The following is a 20,720-nucleotide window of genomic DNA, read 5'->3' as shown; positions in this document are numbered from 1 at the left end:
ATTATATAAAATATTTGCCAAAATAATCTCCAATAGAATAAGGGCAACATTGGACTTTAGTCAAACAAGGGAACAGGCTGGCCTCAGGAAGGGATACTCTACAATGGATCACATCCATGTCATCGATGAGGTTATCGAAAAATCCGCAGAGTACAACAAGCCTCTCTATATCGCTTTCATAGATTACAAAAAGGCATTTGACTCAGTAGAGATACCAGCAGTCATAGCGACATTACGTAATCAAGGCGTACAGAACGCTTACGTAAATACCTTTTAAGACATCTACAAAGTTTCTACAGCTACTTTAATTCTACACAGGAAAAGCAGGAAGATACCTGTAATGAAAGGGGTCCGACAGGGAGACACAATCTCTTTAATGCTATTCACTACGTGCCTAGAAGAAGTAGAATTCAAGCTATTAAACTGGGAAGGCTTAGGAGTAAACATCGACGGCGAATATCTCAGCAACCTTCCGTTTGCCGATGACATTGTTTTATTCAGCAACAATGCAGATGAGTTACAACAAATGACTGAGGCCCTTAACAGAGAGAGTGTAAGAGGGGGTTGAAGACTAATATGCGGAAGACAAAGATAATAATAAATAGCTGGGCAAAGGAACAAGAGTTCAGGATCGGCAGTCGGCGTGTAGAATCTGTGAAGGAGTATGTTTACCTAGGTCAATTAATCACAGGGAACCCTGATCATGAGAAGGCAATTCACAGAAGAATAAAAATGGGTTGGATCGCATACGACAGACATTGCCAGCTACTGACTGGAAGCTTACCATTAATACTGAAAAGGAAGGTATATATATACAATCAGTGCATTTTACCAGTGCTGAAATATGAGGCAGAAACTTGGAGACTGACAAAGAAGTTTGAGAACAAGTTAAGGACTGTGCAAAGAGCAATGGAATGAAGATTGCTAGGCATAACGTCAAGAGACAGAAAGAGAGCTGTTTGGATCAGAGAGCAAACGGGTACAGACGATATCCTAATTGACAGCAAGAGGAAAAAATAGAGCTGGGCAGGTCATGTAATGCGCCGGTTAGACAACCGTTGGACCATTAGGGTTACAGAATGTGTACCAAGAGAAGGAAAACACAATCGAGGACGACAAAAGACTAGGTGGAGAGCGATGAAATTAGGAAATTAGTGGGCGCTAGTTGGAATCGGTTGGCGCAGGACACGGGTCATTGGAGAACGCAGGGAGAGGCCTTCGTCCTGCAGTGGAAATAAAATAGGCTGATGATGATGATGATAATGATGGTGTGTGTCTGTGTCCGCACCTAACCTCTTTCCCGCTAACTTCGGTCACTGGGTAGTCTATGGCCAAATGGGTAGAGCACCAGGCTGCTGTGCCGAGGGAACACTAACTGCTGAGGGAGCATGTACCATTGTCTATGTGCTGCTCCTGAACAAACCTTGTTGATGCCAAGCTGGTTCACTGGGTATGTGCCCCTCTTCAATGGCCCTGGGCGGCATCTCGCACTAATCTCCAATTACCCTTGTCATCTGTGTAAAAAGTTCTAGTTGCATCGATAATGCCTTCATGCTTTCCAGAAAGTACTGCAGAATCCATCTCATGCATGCAATCTCATTACACAAGCTTCAGTGACAACAGACACAACCAGTGACAACACTTGAGAAACTCCCGATACAGAAAGGTATCTCCTAAGCTGTGTGACAATATTCTAAGAGAGACTGGACCATGGAAAATGTTCACCGAAAACAGGCTATTAGAACACATACCAATACTGTAGAATTCGTCAATGTTGCCCGCTATGTACTTACTAATTAGAAGCCCTACCCTCCATTCCCTCTCATCTGGAAGACCTCTGTAGCAGAGGATGTGGCCATTAGTCAGCTCTGTATAAGCTTCCTATTTTTCAAACCTCATTACGGCCAATGATATCTCAGGCAATGCCCGATAATACCTCAAAAAGCCCCAGTAAGTAGCCTCACGTGAGGGGGTTCACGTGTTAAATGTTGCCAGGTTCAATTCGCAGAGGCAGCCTGTACAGATCCAGAGATTCTTAGCACCTTCTCCGGCTTTGCAGGTCTGACTGCCGCCTTCTTCAGGGGCTTCGTAGACACACTGGGTACATGCTGCTTTTATATGAACCACTTTGATGCCAACTTGAGTCCAAGGTGTGAGCACTTTTCATATCCTTCATCATACAAATAATATAACCAAGAATTGTGCACCAATCATAGCATTGCTCATGACATAAAAGTCGCCAATCATACCTAAAGAATGGATGCACAGCCAACTTTCTTCCTCTTAAACCTTAAATCAGTATGCAGACAAGGCTCGCAAACCTGCCAATTTGTCCTCAGCAGCTGAATGTCACACGCACTTTAGCAAGTGATACCAAGCTACTCAGACTTGGCCACTCATAATGCTCACACATGCAAGCAAATGTAAGAGAAGTGCCAGTCACTGCCCACCTGAGGTGGAGGTTAACTGCTCCAGAGTCTCTGTAGTCTGCACGCTCCTAGACTCGCTCCATGCTTTGAAGCAGCACCCAACAGACTTGTCAGCCAGAGGCAAGCTGTACTGCATGCCAACCTCGACCTGACCGACGACCTTGGAAGGGGTGTGGCATTCCATTTTGGCAGGGATGCCTTCAGCTACGCTCATCGCATTTCTTAAGCCTGCAGAAAATAATTGGGGTGATTACAGTCCTGTTACGGTATCGAAAAGAGGTAAATACAACTACAGAGTAAATTCAGGGGCACCTTACAATGCATAGCCATGGAATACGATATAACCCTTTTGGTTCAGTATTCCTAAAAGGCTACAGGTGGTAATCCACATTGATTACTCTAAAGCAAAGCAGCCTCTTTTCTGTGAAAGGATTATGACAGTTGAACATATGTCAGACACTTCTTCCTATGATATATCCTAAAACTATCGGTGCAGTCCAAATAATGAAAAGTGACTGCAAGATCCTAGGGTCATCACGATCGGCCTATTTAATGTCCACTTTAAGATCCCCATGTCTTGTGCCAGCTGACGCCATTCTGTGCTTGCAAAATTTCTATTTCATCACACTACCTAGTTGTCTGCTGTCCACAATGACACGTCAGTTCTGCTGGTATCCATTCTGTAACCCTGATAGACTGCCAGTTAACCACCCCACACATTACATTGCTTGCAAAAATTCTTTTTTAATACAACATCATTGTTTAGGAATTTCATCCTATTAGGGGTAGCTCCATGTGTGTGCATGCATACAAGCAAGCAAGCAACAATGCGTGCATGTAAGCATGTATGTATGTATGTATGTATGTATGTATGTATGTATGTATGTATGTATGTATGTATGTATGTATGCATGCATGTATGTGTGTGTGTGTCCGCATCTAACCACTTTCCTGCCAACTTTGGCCACTGGGTAGTCTATGGCCAAATGGGTAGAGCACCTGCCTGCTGTGCTGAGGCAACTGCAACTGCTGAGGGAGCATGTAACATTGTCTATGTGCTGCTCTTCAACAAACCTTTCTGATGCCATGCTGGTTCACTGGGTATGTGCCACTCTTCAATGGCCCTGGACGGCATCTGCCACTTATCTCCAATTACACTTGTCTTGTCATCTACTTTTACCCTGACTATGACTAGGTTGGCTAGCCTGTTTCCTCTTAACTAATTATATCTTTATCTCTTCAAATTGAGAGCAATCCTGGACCTCCCTAACCTATGTTCGCAGCCATTTACCCCACTAACACCTCTACGTCCTGCACTATGCAAGGGTCAGCACAGAGTATGAGACCTATTACCTTCCTTGTTTCCCCATTACGGCTTTTCCAGGTTGACTTCCTGTTATTGCGCTTCTGGAAGAAGGTATTCATAATTTGAAGACGATTCCATTCTATGAATTCTACCAACATCTCTCCTGTACAATTTCTAGAGTTGATGCCATAGTTGCCAGTCACCCTTTCTGCCACCCATTTTCCCCCTACTTTTGCATTAAAGCTGCCCGTGACTACAGTACATCTTGGACATTTCTGATTGCTAATTCAACCTCCTCATAAACCTTCTATTTCTCCTCACCACTGGAGGTTGGAGAGTAGGTTTGTACTACCTGTCATCGATATCTGCTACTAAGTTTTATTAAGATGATTGTTACCCTTTTAGGGTTACCGTCACGTTTTAGGGACAGAGAACAACCAAAGTGGCACAATGCATTGGGCAAACTTGTGCCCAGAAAACCAAGTAACACTCAAAACAATGATAGCAGTGAGCACTCATCGATAGTGAAAATATCATGGCGGGTCAAGCACATTGACTTTCATACATGACCCGTAAAAAGTTCCAGTTGTATCGCTAATGCATTCATATGCTTTCCAGAAAGTATTACACATTTAACCTCACGCATATAATCTCATTACACAAGCTTCCGTGACAACAGACACAACCAGCGACAACATTTGAGAAACTTCCGATACAGAAAGATGTCTCTTAAGCTGTGTGACAATATTCTAAGAGAGGCTGGACCATGAAAAAGGTTCACAAAGAACAAGCTATTAGAACCCATACTAATACCAATAGAATTTATCAATGTTGCCCGCTATGTATTTATTAATTAAAAGCCCTACCCTCTATTCCCTCTTATCTGGAAGACCTCTGTAGCAGAGGATGTGGCCGTTAGTCAGCTCTGTATAAGCTTCCTATTTTTCAAACCTCATTACAGTCAATGATATCTCAGCCAATGCCCTATAATGCCTCAAAAAGCCCCACTAAGCAAGCCTCACGTGAGAGGGTTCACATGTTAAATGTAGCCAGGTTCAATTTGTGGTGGCAGCCTGTACAGATCCAGAGATTCTTAGCGCCTTCTCCCGCTTTGCAGGTCTGACTGCCGCCTTCTTCAGGTGCTTCGTAGACGCACAGAGTATGTGCTGCTTTTCAATGAACCACTTTGATGCCAACTTGGGTCCCAGGTGAGAACTTTTCATATTATTCATCATACAAATCATATAACCAAGAATTGTGCACCAATCACAGCATTGCTCATGACATTAAAGTCACCAATCATACCTAAAGTATCGATGCACTACGAACTTTCTTCCTCTTAAACCTTTGAGAGTAAATTTTTCCTTCAATTACACAACACCATCATTGCCGAGGTATCTTCCCGCAGCCGCACCCAAAATTAAGCAAAAATCAGTCTGTCGAATGGTGGCAGTTATAGACCAAATCCTATCCGAGTCCAGCTATCATGCACCTAATACGCCCAGATTTATACACGACTGACAAGTGCGCACAATGCGACTCTAGAGCTACCCTGGAGCATACCCTATGGTAATGTACGGCTATCATACAGAATAACGGTGATGCAGCCTCAAACAGCGACAGCCTCCGCGTGCTCTGGGAGTCTATATTCCTCAGCTCGGACCTACAGCACCAACTCTGGGCCATCCAGCGAGCCGAGGGATCCGACAAGGGCCAACAACCCTTGGCTGAAGCCTAGGCGGAGTCAAGTCCACCAAATCGCAGGACACTCGATAAAGTTATTTGAATGAATGAATGAAAGTGACCCACAGGGATTTACTGTAGATTCAAAATCTTCAGACTGACCAATTTTGCAGAAAAGTTAACTCAACTTTTTCAGAGTGACGATAAAATCACAAAACATTTTCTGCAGGCAAACATGCCTTGTTTATTCATGAATACAGATGGGCTTGCATAAAGACTCATCAGATTAAATAAATAAATAAATAAATATATATATATATATATATATATACGGAAATAGAGCTTTACAATTTGGCATTTGGGCAGTAGACGACATCACAGCAATTGCCACTCAACTTGCCAGCAGCACAGCAACCAGCATCCACGCTCATAGCACAACCAAACTGTGTATATGAGTGCACGGAAGAAACCCAGTGGTTTGTCTACCACTAAATGTGGTAGACAAAACACAAAGCACCCCTTTTTGAAACAGTAGATTATGGTGAAAGATGGTCTCTTGGGATCTAACTAGACACTCCCAGGGTTCTACAAGGAAACGTAATATATCCAAGAAAGTGGATGGGGAAACGACACCGCAGTAGCTCAATTGGGAGAGCATCGCACACCAACTGCGAAGGTTGTGGGATTGTTCACCACCTGCGGCAAGTTGTTTCTTCATCCACTTTCATTGCCACTAATTTATCATTTCTTTAATTCAATTATTAAGTACAAGTAATTTCCCCTATGTTTTCCTTGGTATCTTTGTTTGTTGGCTCATCATGATACGATTAATAAAAATCAGGCTCCTCGGTTGACCCCCTTTGTTCTCGTTTTTATGCTTTGTTGGCATTTTAATTGATCTTTAACACATATCCCACAATGCAACACGCAATGGGAGGCCATGACAATGCTCAACCCTCTTGGAGGTTATCAACAATAGTATACAACGCCTCTCAAAACGTGTCTCCCTGTGTATTCTGTGTGTGTGCGTAGTGAACCTTGACCTGGGAGTGCTTGCCAGCACCCGTCGAGATATGAAGGCAGATGTGAGGGTTCATTTTAGCCATAGGGATTACAGTGCAGTCCACTTATAACAGTATCAAGAAGATCAATCTTACAACTAATCATTACAACGTCTGGATGAATTGCTGTACAAGAAAGAAACACAAAAGCTACCAAACATACCTTTGTAGCTGGAGCACAAATTTGCCACTCGCACTAAAAGATACAGATTGTATGGAGTAGACATTCAAAAAAATAACATGTTTATTTACAGCCACAAACTGGATGTTGAGCATCTGGCGTGCCGAAATAGTCAGAAATGTGCACCTGCTCTTGAGGTATTTCATGTCTAGAACTGCAGTGTGCATCAGATCCAGCTGCTGCGCGAACACTGGTGGAAATCCTTAAGTGTACACGAAATCAATGCGGGACTTCATTAATGACACTGCATTTTGCATGAACATCAAGGTCGAGGCCAAAGACGGGCCATTGTCTTTCTCATCACTGCAGCTGCTGTCGTCACAACCTTCCACTGTTTGCAATGAGAATGATCACACCGTAGGAGATCTCTTTGCAGAACAAGGAAGTACTATGTTCACTCAGAAGCTCCTTCATTGAAGCACCCCCTGTTTCTCCATCCATAGCAATATAGAGGCTAGAAACAGCGACCTGCTCCCAGAGCTTGGTCATGTCAGCGTCTTCTACCATGTTGGTATCACTGGCGAGGGGGTTTCGCTTCGGCACACAAAGCCCCCCTTTTTGAAACAGTAGATTATGGTGAAAGATGGTCTCTTGCGATCTAACTAGACACTCCCAGGGTTCTACAAGGAAACGTAAAATACCCAAGAAAGTGGATGGGGAAACGACACCGCAGTAGCTCAATTGGGAGAGCATCGCACGCCAACTGCGAAGGTTGTGGGATTGTTCACCACCTGCGGCAAGTTGTTTTTTCATCCACTTTCATTGCCACTAATTTATCATTTCTTTAATTCAATTGTTAGGTACAAGTAATTTCTCCTATGCTTTCCTTGGTATCTTTGTTTGTTGGCTCATCATGATACGATTAATAAAAATCAGGCCCCTCGGTTGACCCCCTTTGTTCTCATTTTTATGCTTTGTTGGCATTTTAATTGATCTTTAACACATGTCCCACAATGCGATATGCAATTGGAGGCAATGACAATGCTAAACCCTCTTGGAGGTTATCAACAATTGTATACAACGGCTCTCAAAACGTGTCTCCCTGTGTATTCTGTGTACTACGCAAACAGCAGTGGTGCAGGCAAGGTAATGTTTGACATCAACTCACCAGACTCGCATTGAACTAACCATAGAAGAAATCAAACATTTGTCATCCACATCACTGCCAATTATTTTCAATCACCAAGGTAACACACGAGTTGAGACCTTTGCAGTCCGCAAGCAAGAACAATCAGGGGAACCAAGGGGCTCAAGCTTTTGTTAGTAATGTCCTCTTCATAACCTTTCGTGGAAGTACGAGGCAACAACTCAGAATTGAGCTTCACAGTGGCCGCCGCTTCAGTTCATCACCGAGCTCGCAGGAGACGGTGCATAGTTCAGCAATGCCTGCATTGACTGTCGTGCTTATGCATCCACAGGATCCATGAACCTTCCGTGGCACCAATGGAGCCGACGTCGACGACTGGCTGTAAAAGTACGAGAGGTTGAGAAGTTGCAACAAATGGGATCCCACAGTGATGCTGACGAACGTAATTTTTTACTTGCCAGGAACTGCTCGTGTTGATTCAAAACCATGAAGAACTCCGTGACTGAAATACCTGCAAGAATTTGCGAGATATTTTCGGAAAACCACTGGGTCAGAAGGTAGTCACTACAAAAGAGTTGGCATTACGAGTTCAGACATTTACCGAAGGCTATGTCGCCTATATACAAGATGGGCTGGCACTCTGCCACAAGGCCAAGGCTGAAATGCCAGAGTCTGAGAAAGTCGGGCATGTCTTAAAAGGTATTGCTGATGATGCCTTCAATTTACTCTTTTGTAAGAACTCTACTTTGGTTAATGACATTATCAGGGAATGCAAGCATTTTGAGCAGGTGAAAAGTCACCGCATCAGTCATTTGCATGGCTTCCCACTACGGCTGCAACATCCTCTTGTGATGACCGACAGGACTCCTTCGCCAGCAGCATCCTTCAGAGCAGCTGACAAAGATTGTGCGGAGGAAGTTGGAAGCCATGTGTCCTGCAGCTCGTTACCCACCTGTCAATGATACCTGCACTTCTATGGTTCACACTGTTCAGGCTATTGTGCGTCAAGAACTCGCCAGTGTCGCCTTGCAGTCAGTTTTTACCGTCGCCATTTCCAAGCTATCCGCACGTCCTTCGCTCGTGCATACACAAAATCAATGGATCCCTCAAGGCTCTCGCAACATGACAGAGTGGCGAACACCGTTTGACCAACCTATTTGCTTCAGTTATCACCCCGTTGGGCAGATCGCCCGATACTGTTGCAACTGCTGGTCATTGATTCTGTTCTTGAACAGGCCTCGCCCAGACAGCGGCTTTTGCTATTTCCAGCCGCAAGCCGAGACGAACCTGCATGATGCTTGACGGTACAACCACATGGCGCAGTCAATCACCGTAGTCGAGCAGTCACCAGTCCCATTTGCCTCAAAGTCATTGCCCGTCGTTCAGGTCACCCGAGTCCCATCACCTGTTGGCGTCATTCTGGCTTGGGCATATACCTTTGGAAAACTAAAAGATGGAGCTCCCGGAGGTGATGCTGCATTGTCAACCTCCCTGCCAAAGCCTCTCACACTGCCGACCAGGCGCAATATGGTGAATGTAGAAGTCAACAGTTTATTTGTCCCAGTGCTTGTTAATACTGGAGGCCATATCTCGGTGATGAGCAACCACCTTCGTTGCCACCTGAAGAAAGTCGTTACACCTGCCGCACCTCATGCTATCCGGTTCGCTGACGGGAGCAACGCCCATTATCCTTGGTATGTCCACTGCCCGAGTAACTGTTGCTGGTTTCAACACTTCCATTTACCTAATTTGTTGTTCTTGAACGGTGTTCCCATGACTTGATCTTCTGCCTCGACTTTTTATCAGACTATTCAGCTCTGATTGACTGCCCTGCTGGCCTCCTCAAACTCAAGCTGACTATTCACCGCTCTCCTCCAAAATCAGCTAAGCCTTATTTAGGTTCTGTTGATTTCGTATGGTTACCACCTGAAGCTCCCTTGTATATGCCTTTGACATGCTGCCCATCTGTTCCCGACGATGACTAAATGCAGACTCCTAATCTCAATGTTCTCTTGCTGAGCAGAGTTGTCATTCCTGATACCACTGTGACTATCGCCAATAACTGCATATTTCTTCCCATTTAAGATATTGGTTTAACTACACAAGTTGTCCCGAAAAGCATGTTGCTCGGTAACGCTTCTCCTATCGACAATACTGCCATCTCTGTATTAGATCTTCCGTGCTTGTCTTCATTCACCTGCTGTCCGATAAGTTCCACAGCGTCCGATCCTGGCATATTTTCAAAGATGATTGCTGAAGACCTGCTTAGCAAACAGGCTCCAGGTCTTTGTCGCATCCTGGTGTATTATTGTGATGTCTGGTTTGGAGGATCGCCCGCTGGGACAGGCTTCTGTTGTAACTTACAAGATTGACACCGGTGATACTAGTCCAATCCGCCGGTGACCTTATCGCGTCTCTCACACAGAATGACACATTATCCAAGCTGAAGTAGACAAGATACTAAACAAAAGTGTAATTGAGCCGTCTTTGTGTCCTTGGGCATTGCTGGTTATCTTGGTCAAAAAGAAGAATGACAGCTGGCGATTTTGTGTCAACTACCATCAACTGAACCAGATCATGAAAAAAGATATGTACCCTCTCCTGTGGATTGATGAAGCCCACAACTGCATTCACAGATCGAAATACTTCTCTTCAATTGGCCTCCAATCTGGCTTTTAGCAGATCTTGGTTGATGAACTGGACCATGAGAAGACGGCTTTCACTGTACTGAGAAAAAAAAAACAGCCAAAAAAAGATGCACACAGGAAACATATAAGAGGACAGGAAAGAGACTGGTTCTTTCTTAATACAATGCACCAACTATCCCAACAATGTGTTTTACAAGACTGCTTTTGTTACACCAGACGGGATTTACCATTTTAAGGTTATTCCTTTGTAATGACCTTTGTAATGCCTCAGCAACTTTTGAAAGAATGATGGACTCTCTTCTTCGGGGTTATAAGTGGTCCAACTGTTTGTTACCTGGACAATGTCATCATATATTCCCCTACATTTCGACAGCCACCTCTGTCCCTTGGCCACTATTCTTGAAGTTGTTAGAGAGGCTGGCCTTCAACTTAACTCTTCTAAGTGCCATTTTGGACATTGCAAGTCAAAGTTCTTGGCCACCTTGTCACTGCTGCCCATATACATACTGATCCTGATAATATTCATGTTGTCAAGAACTTTCCTGTACCCTGCTCAGCAAAAGGTTTGTGCAGCTTTGTGGGCTTGTGCTCCTATTTTCGTCAGTTTGCCAAACACTTTGCAGATATCACCCAGCCACTCACTGACCTTCTCAGGAAGGACACTACATTCTTTTGGGGCTGTGAACAAGCCGATGCCTTTTTGCTGATAAGTGCTTGCATGCTGTTATTGCGCATGAGTCGCATTATGCTGTTGCATCTTCTGTATCTGTGCCCCTGAAAGATACTGAGCGCTGACCTCACAGGGTGACGTATACAGCTGAGAATAAACATTGCGGGCTCTTTTGTGTGCCTTCAGACCTTCCTGCGCTTGTTAGAAGTGATCGCGCGGCGCTATCCAGTGTGAAGGTACATCACAAAGTAAAGGAAAAATAAAGCGTACTCTTCTCACCCTTTGGTTGCATGAATGTTTTCTCGCATTTTTGTGTGCTTACATACATGGCAAGCCGCTGGCAAAGCACTTCTACACTTGCTGACATTCACTTCATCTTTAAGCGTGAGAGGCGAGTGGTCTATTGAAGGCCCAGTGCGAAAAGCAGGCACACACCAATCTGTGCTTGGAAATGCAAGCGCAAGCATGCAGCGACTCGTGCCAATTTAATCCAGAGGAAAGAGGAGTGATGAGCGAAAGCGCACGCAAGCACGCAGCAAGCCATGTCAATCCAATCCCGAAGACAGAGGAGAACGCGAAGCGCGGCGCTGTCAACTTGTGACACTACGCTCAGCGATACCTGTCAGGGTGCCTTGCAGTCGCATGTCTCTTCACACAAGGTGCTTCGTCTACTAGGCTTGCTGCGATGCATTGTTTTCCCCCACCTAACCTGTACTGCCTGCTCATTAGTAAATGCAGTTTAGCTGCCCGCTCAAACTTTTATACGGAGGTTAATGTGAAGAACAAAACTTCCCTGTACCGACCTCGACATACACATGTAGCTGGCACCTCAAGCCTGAAGCTTGACGATGCAAATTAGCGATCCGGCTCGGCGATTCTGCTTTCCAACTAACCAAGTTAAAAGCACATTTATTTATTTGTTTACAGTACCCTCAGAGTAATATGCATTATAAAGGGGAGAGGCTACATAAATGAGGTAAAAGAATGATATACAGAAAAGGCGCAGTGTAAGTAACAATGAAAAGTTATGCTAGCTCACTAATTTACACATCATAAACAAAAAATAATAGTGGTAAGTCACCATAGAAATCTCTTGATACACTTTTCAATACATAAGTTGGGAATGATCGGTCAATACATACATAGTTAAGTTGCAAATATATTATTTATACAATGAAAAGTCACATGATATATTGAACGCAAGTTTCATGATTTAAATGTAGTTAACTAAAGCATTTCTAAATTGAAGAGGATTACTTATACTAGCAGAAGCTTGATGTGGGCAAGTTGGTTTTGCATACTTGAAGAGAAGAGCGCTACGAAGACACAGACTAAAAGAGGAACATGCACTTACACTAACAATAGATGCTGGCAGACCGTTCCATTTGTAGCATGTTTTGGGTAAAAATGATTGCGAATGTGTTAGTGTGTTAGAGTGAGGCACATGTACCTTATGCGCATGATCTCTGTGTGAGGAGATGAATGGTGCTGGATTAATCCATGCCAACCGAAGCACTGCGTTCTGGTAGTAAATCTTGTGGAATAAGCATAGGCATGATTGTTTCCGGAGCGTTAACAGTGAAGGTAGGTTCAGTGTACATTTGTGTTACGCTTGCCGTACGATGGTAATTAGCTAGTATAAACCGAGTGGAGCGATTCTGGACACTTTCAAGGCAGTTAATTGAGATGGCATGACGTGAGCCCCATGCTGAAGATGCATTTTCCAACTGTGGATGGACATATGTCGTGTATAACAAATGTTGAGTGATAATGATGTCAGTGAGAAGTTTCTGCGAAGATATCCAAGTGTGCGATTACCTTTGCTTGCTATAAAGTCGATATGGTGAAAAGGCAATATGCCGCTGTGAAGTGACTGAGAAAAAAGTAATTGTAAAATTATTGAGCAATACTCACTAGTACTGTGTAAAAATGTAATGTTAATTCCATCAACACCACATGATCTTAATTCTAATTTATTTATAATCGATTTGATACTGTTACTATTAAATGCTACGGGATCCTTGTGGGGGCATCTTTTTGGTCGTATTTCGGGAGGAGTAACATGTAAAGACAGCGAAAAGGCCTGTACGAACGTGTCATTTAGCACATCAGCGCATGCGTGGTTGGCGATTGCTTTCCCAGTTAGTGAAGTTAGAGTGATCTTTCTAGTGCTGTCTCCTATCATAGAGCACCAAAATGCCTTACTGTTAGTTTTCAGCAGCTTGGGAAGGGTAACATTGTAGTATGAAAACTTTGCAGACCATAAGTTTGAAGCGTACGTGGCGGCAGCGGATTTGTATGAGAACCAGAGTTCAGGATTTTGTCACCATTTATAGAGATACAAAAGAGGCGCTTCTTTTTGTTACTTAGTCTATTAAGGTGTCTGTTATACCACAGTGCGTTACTATTTGAATATATACATCGGACTGGAATATAACGATTTAGTAGATCAGATACTTTTTCTTTAAAGAGGCGCCAATTTTCCTCGACAGAACGATCGAGATGGAAGAGTAGAAACGTGTCAAGAAAGGAAGCAAGTTCGTTGTTTATTGCAGAGAAGTTAACCTTTTTACAATCTTTTATTTGATTATATTGTTTACGTTTCAGTGGTAGTGATATTGTGACTGTAAAATGTAATGTATCGTGGTCGCTAAGGCCAGGTAAGTGTGTTATTGGGGATATAATATCAGCTGATGATGTCAGCACGAGATCAAGTAATGATGACATAGTGCCTGCTACCCGTGTTGGAATAACGACCGTTTGTACTAAAGTCAGGACAAATAGTGATAAACTGATTAGCCTCACTGGATGATGGGTAAGCGAAGGGACATGTGCTCGACCAATTTATGTTAGGAAAGTTAAAGTTGCCCATAAGAATTATCTTTGCTCCGGGGAATCTTACTGTTAATTGATTTAGAGTCATGCAGGTGATCACAAAACGGACTATTCGAGGGTGGCCGGTAGCAGACGCCTAAGATAATTTTTTTGAAATTAATAAAACTCGTGGCGTTTCTTCTGGCAGTGTATTCATAACATGTGTAATAAAGACGAGCTCCTGCAGATAATCAGCAATAATGAGAACATATTGCATGTAGCTCCAGATCGTAAGGAGGCCAAATGCTACTCCTCTGTTGGTAAGCTAACCTCCTCTCATTACTTTAATGCATAAGCATTCTTTGGCGAGTAGCCTAGCAAAATCTGTCTGTCACACGAAGAGTGTCATGCCTTGTATCCGCGGAAAAATGCGTAATTTGTGAAGTTAACACATTTAATCGTTTTAATTGTGTAACTGTAGATGATTGGTAGCTTTATAAGCGATAAGGAACAACTAAAAAAAACATAACTGTTCCAAGAGAAAACCCATACGATCAGATTTATGCACATCCATAGGGATACATAGTGCTCCATAGAAGATGCCTAGAGAAACCTATATTAGGGTTGGGCCAACTTGAAATTTGGGGGTGGGCAAACAAATTTAGGGTTATGCGCTTACACATACTACAGTATGTATACTTAGACAACTGCAGTGCAAACTTACTGCTACAAACTAAACTCCTATATGGAAACTGAATTTAATATGCAACCACATCTGTTCCGCGTCTAATAACCCTAACTTGCCCATGTCACTCATGCATATAAAAAGATGAACGTTCAATGTGATCAACAGGAAGTGGCAACAACCGATTCGACAACTGAACATTCAATGTTCAAAGGATTTCTTTTTCTATGAACAAAAAGGGCAACGGACATTGTGACGTGTTTCGTTTATTGAGCAACCTTTTTTCGAATTAATTTTTTTTGTTATTTTCAGGCAGTTTAGATGCACATGCTTTTTAAACGGTCATGTTATTTTTTTTTATGCTTTTGTCAAGTGCATGCGCTTGATCATATAAAACTTTATTAGTCATGTCAACAGTTAGCAATTATCACATCCAAATGCAGACACTCATAGATGGTTTCTCCATTCTGACTGGGGTTCTCCAGAATAAATCACAGGAAACTAGATTCACTAAAGTGTGTGACGAATTATTGTTTAATTCTGTACACATTTAATAATGGTAAATATCCCACGATGGTTTTCAACGACCTCATAGCTTTGGAAAGAGGCTTGTGGGGGCCGAGAATTACGTACATTTGAAGCCACAGGCATTTTTCTTCATATTACCCATACATGTTTCTGTATTTGCTTCAAAGTTGCATACGGAGGCTTCGTCGAAAAAAGTTGCCTCTGCAGTCAGAGACGACATTCACAAGCTTTTTTAAATGCTGTGCACCACACTGTTTGAAGTGAACCTATGATTTTATATGACCCTGTCTTACGTTGGCTTGGTATGTTATGCACACCAGGCAGTGCTTAATATTCAAGCCATCTGCTTCTCTAAGGTCAATTTCAGTTATGGTTTTGTGGGTAGTGTAGCCGCTCGAAATAGCATTTTGTGGATTTTGTTGTAGCTTTTCATGCAGCTAATTAGGTGTGATACTCTTCATGGACAACAGTTTCCATAGCTCAAGAGATTCCACCTATAAGTTGGCTCATGCAGAATGACCCCGTATTGCTGCTATGTGGTGTCGTCTTCAATAAGTTCAAGCTTTCAGAGTACAGAAGGCAAAATCACGGTCGCGAGCTTGATGATGAGGGTCAGTAGCGCATATTTCGTATGCAAGCACCACACCATTCAAATTGCAATTGACTTAAAGCCTGCATAAAGCGCATCCCTACAAGCTTCCCCCGCAGTGCCTACCAACACTCGAGCTCTGTCTCTTGGTCAGCTTTGCTTTGGCATCAGATTTCTTGGCTTCGAGTTGTGTTCGTGAAGACCGAGAATAATTAAGTCACCCATTGCGCCGTGAAACAGCGTCCATTTTTTCCACGTGGAATGAATATAGATTTGTTCTCAAGAATGAAAATATAGATTCTCGTACTTAACATGACATTCACACATATCGGACTTGTCTGTGACACATTCTTTCAGCACAGCCAGTGTTTCTATATATTGACCCTTTTCGCAGAGCACTTTGTTCTAAAGAAACGATGATCATGATGATCGGGGTTTATTGGTGCAAGGGCCACAAGTGGCCAAAGAGCGCCAAGGCTATAATAAAGAACTGCCGTTGCTGAATAATGATCATCAAGAAGTGGATGAAACACGGAAGTATAAAGGCCTAAAGAAATATCCTTTGGAAAGTGCGTATATTCTTAATGAAGCTAGACAATGATACATGAAATATGCTGTAAACGAGAAGAGAGGGGATTAACCGAGGCGCTGGCTAACACTCCCAGGGTTCTACTAGGACACATAAATACCCAAGAAAGTGGATGGGGAAACAGCGCCACAGTATCTCAATTAGTAGAGCATCGCACGCGAAATGCGAAGGATGTGGGTTCGGTTCCCACCTATGGCAAGTTGTTTTTTCATCCACTTTAATTTCCATTAATTTATCGTTTCTTCATTCCATTTATTAAGCACAAGTAATTTCCCCTATGTTGTCCTTGGTGCCAGTGTTTGCTGGCTTCTCATGATATGACTAATGAAATATGCTGTGGAAAACGATGTACTATGATGAAGTGATATACTAAAATATGTTGCTACAAGTAGCACCACTGCCTCACCAAGGCCCTTAAAGGGCCCCTTAAACGGTTCAGACAAATTTTGTAGACGCGTAGGGTACAGCTTAAGTAGAACATTCGCACCACAACTTAAGTGAAGCATTACATATTAATGGAGTTACAAGCGACTAGAAGTTACCCTCTTCCCTAGCCATGCTTTTCCTCCTCAACTCTTTGCCTAGCGAGCGGGGCTAAGCTCCGCCTTCACTAGCTCTGCGTCACGATGCGACGTCACATCGTCCACTTCCGGTTGTTTTGGAGCCCGCCCCCGCCCGCGCGAGACCTCTCTGCTAGCCGCTTGGCCCTACCCCAAGCGAGAGCTATCGAAGCAGAGTGCGTTGCGAGCATTCTGTCGTAGCGCCGTACGTGTCTGGTATTCCAGTAACCACAGGCAAGCTGGTCATTTCGACAAATGACTGGAGGCATAAACTCAAGCTGATGAAGGAACTTTAGCGCAGACGTACATGGTCCAGACACTTGTTGGCGCAGCGCTTAACCAGCCAAACAAAGCGCCAATATTGCTCTAACCAAGTGTAAAACATTTTAAACATTTATAAAAACAACGTGTAGATGATTACACTCCTGTGAAAAATGCACACCAGTAGCAAAGAAGAATACACTTCGTTGCTGCTACTGTGTATGGTTGAGCTCTGTGCCACCAGGTGGCTGCACCGTGCAGACCATTCACATTTACCCTTCTGCTCATCTCATGGCTCATCCCGTTACAGCACAGTCAAGCGGCCAGACCCTGTCCCCTTGCGCTTGCGTTTGCCCTAATACCGGACTCGCGAAATGCTATTGCGTTAGTAATCTTCCGGTGTAAAGTGACAGCCACAAACGCGCAAATCCTGGCGCCGATCGGATAGCGGCAGTCCGATGGGCAGCAGCCAGTTCGCTCGAATGCTGCCTTGCAGAGGAACACGATGGCGGAGCTTGACATATTGCCAGTCGCTACGTTTGCAGTCCACAAGGCAACAAAGTCGAATCATAGTGCTCACAAAAAGACTGAGACCAACTCTGACCGCGGAGCTCTCGTTAAAATGGAGTACGTTGTAACACAAGCAGACGACACTAGCTGTGTGCCGGAAGTGCTTAAGTGTACTGAAAAATTGCTCTTGTGCATTCTCTTCATGTTACTTTCTTTTTATAAAAACAAATGAACTAACATTCCAACTATTACGAAGATAATTGGTTTACCATAAAGTTGGAAAAATTATCGATCACGCGCCCTGGTCAGCCAATAGGATAGCTCGCCCCACTGACGTCATATGGGTGATTTCCGTCATATGGGTAGGGGCGGCTCAAAATTCTGCCGAGTAGTGTGCTGCGATCGGCAGCGATGTGCATTTTTAAAACCTTATAGTAAATTACACGCTTTACGCGGAGCACTTAGACGTGTCAATGAATGATCAGAAGGACCTACTCTTAACGACTCAGTACGTTTGTGGAAAATTGTCAAAAGCGTTTCAGGGTCCCTTTAAGCTTAACAGAGTGGCCCAGAGGCATGTGCCATACATGTTGCCATTACAGCATCAACGGCTCATCAGAGGATGTGCTATGAATATCGTGGGCTTAAACGCGCAATAAATTGACATCTTGTAAAATATTTAAAACTTATTTATGATCAAACATTGGTTCTGCTCCAAGAAACATTACCAGATGAAGGGGAATGTGGCATCGGTGTGCTATAGGAAAGTGCTGTTTTTGTTCAGCTTCTGGTTCCCGTCACTCCACTAAGACGTTGAGAACGGTCAGCCTCTCACCACATCTATCGCAGAGGGGAGGTTTGGTAGTACCAGGCAGCAGGTAAGAATGAGTACCCTATGTGTATACTTTCTCGGTCGACAGAACATGGCGTCAGTTTGTCGCACTTTTGTTACTCAAGGCCGATTTCGTATGTGCAGCTTAATTAAAGAAACGAGATGGCACTTTCAGTGGCATGACGCACGTGGCCTCAGCGCACGAAATGAAACCATTACCGCTTCTGCCTTACTCCTGTGCAATCAGCAGTCAGAAATGCAAGTGACTTTTTGCTAGTGCACTGTGCTCCACTTGTGTTGGATTGAAGACGTGTGGAATAGTTGGCTGCAAAAAGAATGGAATGAATCTGTGCGACCAATTTCGTGGACCGCTGTTGCAACTGTCGGTATGTGTTACTGGTACTTTGAAATGTATGGTTTTCCTTGAGGATACAGGTATTTGCTAATCCCCCAGTGCTGTATCTCTAACCTTCAAAGAAAGGTCTACAGTCCTGGAATGTCGGCAAGAATGAGTAGCGCGTGTTAAAAATAACAAAGGAGGTGGTGCCGCTTCCTGTCATAGCAAGTTTCCCATGCAGTATCTAAACACATCTACCCCAACTGGCATGGAATCTTACGCCCATTCTATCGCCAACGTGTCAATAAGTGAATGGGTGCCCACTTCAATATATGTGAACCATATACACTCAATAAATGACAGACTACACCGATAGCGCACAAATGGTAAAAGCTGAATGTTTTGGGACAGTCCACAAGAGTAACTAGCAATATATTTAAATGTACAAAACGGCTACGTTTCAAGCTGTGTGCGCAGGAATAACAAATATATCGCTACTGAGCACACCCACGAGCAATGAGGCAGAAAATAATCAGATAGTGACCGCCCTGAGAAACTTTCCCGAATCAGAAATGTGACAAGCCACTGCTTCAAAATATTTTCCAAATAAAGTACGGTGAGAGAAACACACTAACCCTGATTCCATTCGTGAGCAGAAAGCTTGGATAGAATAGAATACATATTTAGCCCCACTTTTAGAACAAGCACCATATACGCTACTCGTGCCGTTTGGACAGCTTCATCAGCTCCGAAAGCTCTTTTTCACGTTCTCTGAAGCTGTGGCCAAAGCTACGTGTCGTTCACCCAGTCGCCGCCTACGAGTACGTCTCCCGAAACAGAGGTTTGTTAAGCCACACTGGCGTCATACGCATCCATTGTAAACACGGTGGCAACGGAGGATGTTGAGGCAAGCAATGGACGCGTCACCACGTGATTAAACATGGCAGCGCCCACGGGATCACCGTGAAAAGGGCGAATATCACTCTCCGCCGTCGTCCCGGTGCGAAAAAACATATTGAGCACCAGCATCACTTTGCATCTGGTCGCTGAAGCAGCCGTGGAAACTTCTAGCTTCCTATTGTGAGACGCCAACGCACTACTGCGCTAAACTTCTCCCCGGAAAAAAAAACCGCCGCACATCATACGGCACCAACAGCACGAACACAGTAGCCACAGACAAAGCAGCACCACTGATATGTATACAGATGAGGAAGCAGAAGCGAAACCAGAAGCGACAGAAGTGACGGAAGACGCGATTGCAGCACAAGTAGTTCGCATGATCACCACTTCGGGAGTGCACTCTTTTACGAATGACACCTTTATTCTACGGTTACACTACACTTACCAAGTGACGCTCTCCTTAGTGCACTTGACAGAGGTATTGCTCTATGGTTGTTCCTATAATTAAGTGTCAGCAAACGAACAGGTAATCGTGCAAAACTCCGAGAAGTACTCTCACCTTTGTTCCAGATGCGTTTCGGTAGCACCGGCACTTGGGCAACGGGGACTATAGGATCTGATAATGGAACAGACCCCGGGTGCCCGACGATGGTCTGAGGTATCCTTCGAAAGCAGTTCTTTACTCTATGAAAGCACTGCGGTACTGTGACCAAAAATAGCGCTCTTCTGCTGCTGCCGGCTGCCCTAGAGTGTACTAAAAAACGGTTGAGTGGTGCGAACGGATGGGGCGGCGCACGCTTACCAGTCGGGCTCGCGACGACGAAATCTACTGTGGCGGCGCTGCGATCGACGTGGATTGAATCGCGTCATGGTCGCACCGTTGGAAACTGCTGTTTCTTCTGGGATACTTCTGGGAAGGGTCATTCGTACTACTTTGCAAGCTGGTATATGCGTTGAGGCGCCTCAAATGATGTTCCTAATTGCAGTTTGCATGTGTTTTGTTTATCCCTTAGAAATATACGCCTTTCTTTCCCTTCTTTATTTCGTTTT

At 43.9% G+C, this 20,720-nt stretch overlaps 1 protein-coding gene across 7 annotated transcripts in view; it reads right to left on the bottom strand.

The window, feature by feature from the left end:
• The window catches only part of LOC129386809 (uncharacterized), a 119,453-nt gene extending 98,984 nt beyond the window's left edge, over nt 1-20,469 (bottom strand). The window contains exons 1-3 of one of the 7 annotated variants that reach the window (XM_072289724.1): nt 20,230-20,469; nt 10,343-10,474; nt 2,451-2,657 (exon numbers count right to left, since the gene is read on the bottom strand). In XM_072289724.1, the coding sequence (XP_072145825.1) occupies nt 2,451-2,643 (193 nt within the window). In that variant the 5' untranslated portion in view covers nt 2,644-2,657; nt 10,343-10,474; nt 20,230-20,469. Of the gene's footprint in view, nt 1-2,450; nt 2,658-10,342; nt 10,901-20,229 lie in introns of those variants that run through there. The other 6 variants (XM_072289726.1, XM_072289725.1, XM_072289729.1 and 3 more) reach the window with 6 other exon arrangements.
• Between the last annotated feature and the right edge of the window lie 251 nt (nt 20,470-20,720).

This window comes from Dermacentor andersoni, chromosome 8 (assembly GCF_023375885.2).
Source record: "Dermacentor andersoni chromosome 8, qqDerAnde1_hic_scaffold, whole genome shotgun sequence".
NCBI classification, from domain to species: domain Eukaryota; kingdom Metazoa; phylum Arthropoda; class Arachnida; order Ixodida; family Ixodidae; genus Dermacentor; species Dermacentor andersoni.
This window is presented reverse-complemented; position numbering and strand designations above follow the sequence as displayed.